Consider the following 10,843-nt stretch of genomic DNA (forward strand, 5'->3'; position numbering starts at 1 on the left):
GGGAGCAGGATGTCAAACTTTTATCCACCCACCGTTTCCCCCTTGAAGCCCTCTGTTTCTAAAGGGGGTGTTTGGGGTTTTCTCCCAATGGAGCTCCATAACCAAAGACAGTCTCACTTCCGCCTTCACTCTTTATTGCCCTCTTCATTCATGGACGAAATTTGAAGTGGCAGGTAAAGTAAGGGCAGCAGGAATTTATCAGAAGTTCCAGCTGTGAAGGTGTAAACAAGCTTGCTTTTGATAAGTCAGAGGCAGTCAAAGGCTGCCCTCGCTGCTGTTGAAAGCAGACATGGTCCTTCTCCAAGATGTAGCTGAATAAATAATACCAGCTGCAAACCTTCCCAAGTTTGGTCAGTGAAAAAATTATCACAAGCAGTGACAGTTCAATAAAACTGTATTCAAGCTGCTGCATTTGATCGAGGAAAAGGGTAGAGGGGGAACACCTTTCCTGCTCCTGTCAGACATAAAGGAAGGCTGTGAGCACACTAGTCACTTACAGCATAGGGTTTCCATTGGCCACACCTGGAGGGGTAACAGGTTGATCTGCCAGTCGGTTGTGAAATCTGTCTGAAGTTGAATTTTTTTTAAAAAAACGTGCTCAAGTTGATCCCACAATGTTTTACAGTAGAAAGGGTCAGTGTTTGACTAGTGTTGTGTGCCCGCTTTTAGAAAAGAGAGGTGGAGACGCACTACAACGGGCAGAACAGTAAGTGTATCTCTACCCAAAGACTTCCAAACCTATCACAAAAGTTTAAGAAACAGGGACTATAGGAGAGTAAGAGAGTAAACATCTTGATATACTTCACTTATTTTATTGTCCTCTTGTCATAAATATGACTGCAAATATAAAAGCATTTTTTAAAATGGCATTCAAAATGCCTGAAATTATAAAATTCCCTGAGTTACACACATAAAAATGCATTTAAAAAATGGGATCGTATACACTTCCATCTCAGTTGGTCCAGATAGTTGAGATGCTATTTGCCTCACCTCACTGTTATTTTTAAGAAAAACTCCCATGCTAACTTAAGACATACACGCCAGACTAAACAATAACACTTCCTAACACACTGTGTCATTTTGAAAGCAAGTCAGAACACAAAGAAATTTGGTTTTACACAAGTATACCGCACAAAAGAATGTTGTGTACCCAGTTATAACTATATTAGCATCTCCCAAAGTTGCATTAAATATATACCACCCTGATCCAGCAATGGGGATCTGGGCAGAAAAAAAAAAGAAGTCCTTCAGGAACCCGTGTGCATTGGAATCCACATTTCAATGTGAATGCCATTCATCAACACTGTAGTGTTCAGTAGGATACAGATTTGGATGCACATTCCCTTCCACCTTCCTGATGGAAACTAATCATGACCAAATAGTACTTTTTTTATAGCAAGACTAGAGTTGGATTTGGGTTATAGGATTTACATAACATAAAAGTATGTTTATGAATGGGCCCTGAAGTCTTTAAGCCTTTGGTCTCTCAACCCCACAATCAGGTAAACTAGTGCAAATAAGACTGTTAAAATGGTAAAATGCGGATGCAAGATACTTATCAAAATAATTTTGCTAAAAAACATTTTTTAAATGACAAGATTTGCTAAGTCAGTCGGAGGACCTCTTTAAAAATGACTGTTGCAAAAAATGATTGACAGAAAAACTTAATTTGTTAAAGATTCCTAACAGTGTTTACTTTTGCAATACACCCAGTAGCAGGCAGCTTGCCTGACCTCCTGGCAGGTGAGTCATTGCTGCTGATTGGGAGTGGCAAGGTGGTGGTGATGTTGGCATGGTGCAAATCCAGCACTCTGGTTGGTGTATGCCTCACTGCCACTGCACCCCTCCCGGTAAGTAGCAATGACTCTCCTGCTGGGAGGTCAGATAAGTACCTCTGCCCCACCATAAGAACATAAGGAGAGCCCTGCTGGAACAGGCCAATACCCCCTCTAGTCCAGCATGCTGTACTCACAGTGGCCAACTACATGCTTGCCTATGGGACGCCCAGAAGCAGGACCTGAGCACAACAGCACTCTCCCCTCATGCGGTTTTCAGCAATTAGTGTTCCATGCCGTCTGCTGCTACATAAGTCCTTTGCAGCTAGACCACTGGGTGAAGCCAATGACCCTTGGAGAGACAGAAAGAAATGCTTCCAACCAACGGACATAAAAGCCATGAAATGACCACTGCAATCAAATTTCTCAAACGCAGTTTCATAATTTGAGGCAGCAATCCTATACACAATTACTTGGGAGTAAAAACCATTGGACTGAACAGGGCTTATTTCAGAGTACATGTGCTTAGGATTTGAGAACGACATTTGAGGGCTACTTCTCACTTAACATTTTGTACTCAGGTATTATTCTTTGCATAGCATCACCTATGTATGCATGGATACCCCCATACAAAATAAATGTCCCTTGCATTGCCTAGGAATAGCACATGCACAGTTAAATACCCACTTTTCTAATTTAAATGAATAGAAGCAGCAGTCAGCAAAATGAAAGCTCTGGGCCTCCGTTTCTGTGCAGTTTGCAAAATAAAAATTAAAAATGCAGCAACTGAAATGTGTATACACCTTTCAAGGACCACCTGAATTTCAGGAACACCATTTTCTATACGAGAGGATTTCTGGGGCTCCACTCAACCAAAACACAGCATAGAAATATTTGTTTAAATAAAGAGATTTACAAGTGATGCAAAGCAAGTGATGCCAAAAGGGAAGAGTTAGGTTCTCATTGTGTATCAAGTATTCTTGTTCATCACAATTGCTATACACCTGCATGATGACCTTTGAGAATACAGACACAGGACAGGATGCAAAGAATTACCTTTAGTTGTGCCAAAAAGCTTGCCCAGTGATTTGTTTTTTAACTTGAAATGGCAGAGCTACACACCTGTGCGAAGGACTTATGAAACTCTGGTCTGTTTCAAAAGAGGTTTACAATGCGACATGGAGGACTAATGTTCAAGAAGCCTTCCTTGGATATATGCAGAACTAAATCATGAGCTTCTTTAGGATTCAGTGCATGGGAAATTACAAATTATTTCATGAATTGTCTCCTTGGCCAGATATCAAATGCCAGGCTATATTTTAAGCATATGACTCAATCTTGAGCATCATGTTCTTTTGACAGAGGTATAGTCATTAGTTAAACCAGAACTATCATTAGAAGCTAAAATGATGAAACTGAGGTTATCATACTTTGGACACATAATGAGAAGACATGATTCACTAGAAAAGACAATATGCTGGGGAAAACAGAAGGGAGTAGAAAAAAAGGAAGGCCAAACAAGGGATGGATTGATTCCATAAAGGAAGTCACAGACCTGAATACAAGATCTGAACAGGGTGGTTCATGACAGATGCTATTGGAGGACGATGATTCATAGGATCGCCATAAGTCGTAATCGACTTGAAGGCACATAACAACAACAATAGTTGTTAGGGGTCATGAAGGGTTGTAGATCCCTTACTTTTTTGGGAGCAAGGTTCCAGCCAGGTCCCTATGTTTCAGCCAATCAGTAAGAAAATGGAGCCACTGAGAAGAATCCTTGTCCTTTCGTGCTGATTGATGCCACCAAGGAGGTGAGTCAGCCACTGAGAAGATTCTTCTCAGTAGCTAACACATGGCCTCCTCTTTCATGTGAAAGGGATGTCTGTTGTAGTGGAGTGGGGACTCGTGAGCTGACACAGAGAGCAAGGGAGGTGGAAAAGGGGGCCTGGCTATGAGAGGTGTGGCATGACTACCATGAAGGGACTCTACGTTTCTGAATTTGCCACTATACTACTGCCTTTTGAACATCAGTGAGGCACAAACAAGACATCACAGGGAGATGCCCTGCTCACCTGCATCTTGCCTAGTATCTTCCTGGTAATTCGCTGCTATAGGGGGTGGGGACGAAGAGTGCAATATCACTCTCTTTATTTCCATTGTCCACAGGTGAGCACTGGTGCTTATGAAGCCGAACCATGACATTCACATGCAAGGGAGAGGTATCAGAAGGCTTAGGAGAACCCGGACGTTTGCAGAAATACAAAACATCTGTTCACAAAGAAAAGCTTAACTTGAGCATGCTCAGCGGTCATGGAATGCCAACTCCGTGTAGGGAAATTGAAAATCAGACGGAAGGTAGTAAGGAACAGAGCATCATGGAGGATGGCAAGGCTGACTGACTGCCATAGTCAACAGGAGTATTCTACACTGCAATGTTTTGCTTCAGGCATGCTTGTTTACATTTATTTCAGCATGCATCTCCTTGACTGGAGCTTTGGGGAAAAAAATCTAGGTTCTTAAGAGCCTGCATCAAAATCTTAGCCAATGGGATTTTGCCTCTCCTTAACCTTTTGGAAAATTTGTGTGTAGGTGGTAAAATTCCTACAGCTAGTGCAGAATGATGTTCTTTCTTTTCAAAATGGTACCTGCCCCCCATGACCCAGTCGTATTTCTGAAGAAAAGTACACCGGCAGCTTCCAAGATGACATTTGAATCTTGAACAAAAACCCCATTCGAACTGTTCACACACATCATTTCCTGGGAATGAAGCATAACAGTAAATCATCCCCAGTTCTGGGAGGGTTGGCCGGTTCTAGGAGACCAACAAGTGTCACAAAAGATAAATATCCAACTAAATGATACTCACAGTAGACCCACTGAAATAACTGGACTTAAGTTACTAAATTTATTTCAATAGATCTACTCTGAGCATGACTATCAAAGCATGTCTCCCATTGTTCCTGGGGAAAAACAAGTTTCTACTTTTGTAAAAAAATTTTTTATTGCTATCGGCTAATCATTATCTTAAGGTTTGGTGAGTAGGAGGAAAGTCTTATAGGCCTAAAACAGAGCGATCTCTCCAAACAAAGTTGCATCCTTTTAAGTCCCATTGATTTCAGTGGAAGAGGTTTAAGTGTACCTTTGAAATTTTCCTACTGAAGTCAAAATGACTTCAAAGTGTTCCATTTGAATTTGGATTTTGTTCAAGGTGATGAAGTAACACTTAATTTTCTTGACAGATAATTCTTTCTTTGACCCAATATGATTAAAACAAGCCCAGGACTAATAATCTGTTTTCATTTCCTGATTCACAAATCACAAAAAGGGCATTCAAAATGATTCGCCTTCTGATATGGATATATTTTGCTTATCATGGTTACTCAAAGGGGCTCTGTACTGCTGCAGTCACACCAAGGAGTGTGGATTATAAGAGTCTAATGCAGAATCCAGCAGCCAGAGAAAAAGCCCAGGCTTTCAAGTGTGATTACATTATTTTTGTTTAAAGTAAGTTACTAGCCCTCAGGATTGGAGAGGGGAAGAAAAATAAATGCACATTGGTAGTTTCTGCTACAACAGGTAGGAAAGAAAACAGTTATGGCAAGTCTAGTGGTCAAGAAGTGGCACAGCTTCACTTGACCTTTGGCTCCCTGTCTTTAAAGATAACAGTTATCTTAATACTCTTCTTCCTTCACAACTCCACAGAATAAAGGCTCTTAAAAAAATAATAATCCACATTTCCCATATGCAGCTAGACAATAGTTTGTAATGAACGAAAACTGGTATGAGATCTCGCCTGACTTGAATAATGCCTTCCAATAACTTATTTTGAATTCTGAACAATTGCAGAGTCTCTGATTAATCATTGCATCATACTGGCTCCTAACACTAAAATGGGGGGGAAATCCTTCATAAATAAATCCAATGAAGTCAGAGATCATGTCGAATTTTCCCTTCCCGTGAGAGCATGGGAAAATTGTGCAAAAGCCTGTAAACATGCAAAACTCTCAGCTCCAGCTCTGAAGCTGTTTTGTTTTCTTCCCTCCTGTTTTTGGCTCTCTTTGCTTTTCTCCCTGGGCACTAGTTATTTTTAGTAAAAGAAATCCTTTATACCCTACAGAGCTGTTTTTTTTTTGGTGACACCACACACACACCTCTGTGTGTGTGTGTGTGGAGAGAGAGAGAGAGAAATTCTTGTCCACTGGGATTTATCCGAAGATTCACAGAGAGGGCTTCTTTTAGCCTATTGCAATTAAAACTATTTCTAGGAGCATGGTTCAGTTTTTACATCAGATATCAACACAGGTATGTGACTGTGTGTGATAACTACAGCAGCTCAAGCACGAGTCCATGAAAACACATTGGAACCTGTCTTATACAGAGTCAGATAATTGGTCAATCTAATTAATTACAGTAGGGCCCTGCTTTGCGGCGTTCCACCGATACGGCGGTTGTCAATTGCAGAAAGGCCCCGCTCCTACAGCGCTTGTTCCACTTTTACGGCATTTTTCAGGCATCAGGTGCAATTTTAGACAATGTTAGTCAATGCGTTCTGCTTTACGGCGGATTTTGCTTTGCAGCAGCAGTCCAGAACGGAACCTGCCGTATGAGTGGGGCCCTGCTGTACTGTCAACATACATTGTGGACAAGAGACTTTCACATCACCACCTTCCCGCTCCTTTTAAAAATTGGAGATACCATGTATTGAACCAGAGATGTTCTGTATGCAAAGCGTGTGCTCTGCCACTAAGCTATAGCCCTTCTCTCTCCATATATGCAGGACACTGTTGGGCCTTGTCACTGAACTACAGATGAAGACACACATAATACTTGTAAAGCAGTGGCTCTCCTTTGAAAGCGCCTTCAATGTATTCACTACGCATGTACCTTGCCCTCTCAAGAATTGAGCTTTGGTGCAAGGAGAAATGGCTCTATGAGTCTGCAGCAAAAGTTTGTTATGTGCAGGACACCTCTTTCCCCAATCCAGGGAGCACTTTTAAAAAACAGGGAGCATTAAAAACAAGCATGAAGGACATGCATATGGCAATACGTTTAGTTATAAAGGTAGGATCCAACCAGAACCATAGGAATGCAAGGCTGACGGCTCAAACAGTGTTTGATTCATGGGTATTTGAATCTTTCACTCCAGTTGAAAAGCCAGGAGGAGAGACTTCTCTATTATTATTATGTCTGTCTTCATCATAAGAGTGCACCTGGAACACACACACACTGTGGCTGTATACTGTAGGAGAAGATGGTAGTGGATGGACTGTTTTTGAGAGAAGTGCATCCACTGTTGCTCTCTCCAAGGAATCTCTGAATTCCTAGGAATGCAATTTAGAAATAATTGGTTTAGGTCAGGGATGACACACCTGTGGCCCTCCAGATGTTGCTGGACTTCAACACCTAGGCTGGCTGGTGATGATGAGAGTCCAACAACATCTGGAGAGCCACAGGTTCCCCATACCTAACTGAGATAAACCTTTAAGCACAATGGAGATCATCAGCCCAAAAGACCCACTGTCACAGGAAACGATGCTTACAGAAACATGGGGTTTCCAATCGGTGCAGCATCTATAGAATGAACGACAGAAGACCACGATGGTTTGTATCTAAGAGAATACTGGTTTTGAAGCAGCACCAGATCTATCAATACCTAATGATGGAACTTCATTTAGCCACACTTATAAAGCCCCCTTTGAATACCCAAGTCAAGGTATGTTCACACATTTGAACATTCTGAATCTGCAATTACCATTTGGTAACCTGTAAAATGGCAACATTGGCTTTGGCTTGAGTTTTGCAATTATTTACCAGTGGTGCTTATGTGATGAGAAGATTTCATTTTGACATTTTCAGGCAATTTTGTTGTGATGGTTAGTCTCATAAAACCATCAATCAACCATCATAGCTCATGGTGACACAGAAAAGCTTCAAAATGTGGATGGAGCCCAGAGATGGCAAATCATGATCTCAAACTGGTTGGCCATTCTGAAGATCAAGCATCATGCCTTAACAGTCATCTTGTGGCCAGTCACCATAGATCATCACCTTTAAATCCCCTGCAAAATAACTATCGAGTTACACATTCAGCAAAATTACTTGGCACAGTCCTTCTGGGGCTCTTACATTTCACACTTCAGATGTGTGTGTTGAGGGGGAACCACATGTATGAATACTCCCTGCATTAAAATTTCTAGTATATCACAAGAACTAAAGTGTTCGTTTTCTAGTTGCAGGGGGGGGGAATTAACACAGAGAAGCATTCAAATACAGTTTCCCCATCTGAAGTGGTACAGCCCAACAGGGACGCTACCATGTGAACTTGGTGAACATGCAAATCTGCACTGAAGAGAGCCAATGAAAGTCAACAATCCATGGTGACTAACCACCTGGTGTTTGAAGCAAAGCAATCCAAACTTGTGAATTTGCCCCCAGATAAATCCCTGAGAGTTTCCTTGCCCTATGTATATTACCTAGGAGAACTCATCAACCCCAACTCTTGGTACCTCTCATAATTCCCTCCTTTATAAAACAAAGAGTCCTGCATAGAAACCTAACCCCTACAGGGTCAATTCTCAAACCAGTTAGCTAGATTTTGGATGGTCTTGGGTTGCTTGCCTGCAATCCTGACTGCCTTGCAAACCCTGCAACAGTGCTCGTCCCAGAAGGAGGTCACCTGGACATCATATCGCTTCCTCCAGGCAAAATACCTCCGGTATCTGCTCTTGTTTTTATCTAGGAATTTCAGGTAAAGGGCCAGCTGCATGGGGCCAGCAAAATCATCAATATGGATAAAGGAATCCGAGGGAACAAAAAGCTCGTAGTTGGACCTCGGGGGGCCCAAGACGATGGGCACGGCCCAGGACTTGAAGGCGTTCCTCCAGAGTTTCTCGGTAATGTAGTCCGTGTGCTGGGAATTTTCAAAGGCCAAGTAGAACTTGTACTCCGAGACGGTCTTGACCACATTGTTGTTCTTCAGCTCCAGGCCTTGGGCCCCGTAAACGTCGATAGGGAGGTAGTCCTTCAGCTGGCGGTAGTAGCGGACACGGGCATGGTCTTCGTTCCAGTTGCTGATGACCCACGCCACCAGCTTGGTCTTCCTGGGCAAGGCGAGGTGCAGAGCAGGTGCCCGGCTGGGCTGGAGGTATCCGTAGGGCACAAAGACATCGGAGTCCACCCTGTAGGTCATGGACCAGTTAAAAATGCCAGCCAGGTCCCGGAGGCCCTGGGAATGCGAGGGAGACTCAAAGTTCATCCAGACCCAGTGTTGGGCAAGGGGCCTGACTCGGGGCAGCTGGCCCATGCCCTCCACCATGAGGTCCCTGTGATGGAAGAGGATGGCTTGCGCCTCCGCGTGGCGACTGCGGTCGGTGGTGAGGTTGCAAGCGCTGATGTTAAACCGCAGGCGGCAGTCGCCCAGGCGCCGGCTGCGCCCGAAGGGCTCCCACCACAGGAGGACGGTCACCGGCTCTTCCTCCTCATCCTTGTGCCGGCCGCGGCCCCCGAGGAGCGGCAGGTCCTGCAGGCTGCTGGCGGCGTACAAGGCCAGCGCGGCGCAGCAAGTCAGCCCGGCCACCAGCAGACGCCACTGCTGCCTGGGGAAGCCCGGGCAGAAGGAGCAGCGGCGCTGCCGCCACCAGCGCGCAGGACCCGGCCGGCGGCGGCCTCGCAACCTCCACAAGCCCGGCTCCGGGGGCTCCATCGTGGGCCGCTGCCGCTCTCCTTCCGACTCCAAGCACCGCCGCCGCGGATCTCCAAAGCCCGGAGCAGCAACGGAAGGGGCAGCCCAGGCGGTGGCCTCCAGCGCCGGGCAAGGGGATGAATAAGGGAGCGAGAATGCATCGCGGTCCTCTTGGTGCTGCTGCTGGGGCTGCCACCGCCTCCTCCCAGCGCCCTGCCCCTCCCGCGGGATCCCCGAGAGGAGCCTCTCGATGTGCCCAGAGGCGCGGCCCCGCCCGGCCATAATCTCCCCACCCCACCCCCAACACCTCGCCAAACCCGCCTTACCTAGAGGCAGCGGTGGCGGCGGCCGCCCCTCCCTCCTTCCTTCCTCCTTCCTCCCTCCGGCCCAGCCTTGCTTCAGAACAGCTTGGGCCACTTCCCCCAACCCCACAGTCTCGGATCCGCCTCCTTGGAGAGCCGCCGGACGCGGGGTGGTTGTCTCTGCAACTTTTTTTTCCCCTCAAAACCTATGCCTGTTAAGGCTCTTTTGATTTTTCAACAGCCGCGGGACAGTCACCCGGTGCAGGTTTTTCCCCCACCATCGTCATAGAAATCCAGGATGGGGAAAAGTTAGAGGGTCCCCTGTGGAATGGAGATTGTGGCTGGCTCAAAGTCACCTATCGCCTTTCAGAGCTAAGTGGGGATTCGAACCCTGTCTTAGTCCAGCACTCTAACCACTGCACCACAGTGGCTCTCTAGGTGTTTCTTGTGAGGCCCTACCTACACCAGAGAATGAAAGGAGGAACGTGTGACACCCCCCCATGCTGTTTCTGATGGCAGTTGACCATCCAGACATTGTTGGGCCTGGCTGATAGATGGAATTTGACAACATTTAGAAGGCCATAGGCTTAACATCTCCGCCCTCCACCTTTTCCCAGGCATGAGTTCTTCCCAGCCCAGACAACTCTGAGAAGTCACCATTGCCCCAGGGAACTTCCATTTGCCGATTACCAGCAAGAGTCTTAAGAAAAAGCATTCTCTAAGATGAAAGCCGTGACTCAGTCACTCGGCAGCTCTAGTTAATGATCTCAGGTAGCAGAGCCGTGGAAGGTAATATAAGGCTAGGTGGATGCATAATGAGGTGGCTTCCTTATGGGAGGGGCCTTGCAGCACATGCCTTGTTGGCAGATGGGTCTCGGCATCTCCAGCTAAAGCAGATCAAGAGCCAAGTGAAACAGGCCTCTGCCAGGACAGCTGCTGCCACTCAGAGTAGACAACACTAGTCAAGGCAACAGCCTGACCTGGTATCAGACAACTAGTATTAGTCCTCTAAAGCCAGATTGTCTGTGCAGCCCATCCCAAGAAAAAGCACTGGCCTTTTCTCCCAGAGCTATCATAATATG

The 10,843-nt window shown here is 45.5% G+C and overlaps 1 protein-coding gene across 1 annotated transcript; it reads right to left on the bottom strand.

Moving 5' to 3' along the window:
- Positions 1–824: 824 nt before the first annotated feature.
- Positions 825–9,635, bottom strand: FUT4 (fucosyltransferase 4). Its single transcript, XM_061628803.1, has one exon. It carries the CDS (start codon positions 9,478–9,480, stop codon positions 8,347–8,349), a length of 1,134 nt encoding a protein of 377 aa, XP_061484787.1. The 5' UTR covers positions 9,481–9,635; the 3' UTR covers positions 825–8,346.
- Positions 9,636–10,843: the final 1,208 nt, after the last annotated feature.

The sequence above is a fragment of the Rhineura floridana genome, chromosome 5 (genome assembly GCF_030035675.1).
Source record: "Rhineura floridana isolate rRhiFlo1 chromosome 5, rRhiFlo1.hap2, whole genome shotgun sequence".
NCBI lineage: Eukaryota > Metazoa > Chordata > Lepidosauria > Squamata > Rhineuridae > Rhineura > Rhineura floridana.

What these genes read in the sequence shown, in the direction of transcription:
- FUT4 (XM_061628803.1), bottom strand. Translation starts at nt 9,480, where the DNA reads ATGGAGCCCCCGGAGCCGGGCTTGTGGAGGTTGCGAGGCCGCCGCCGG.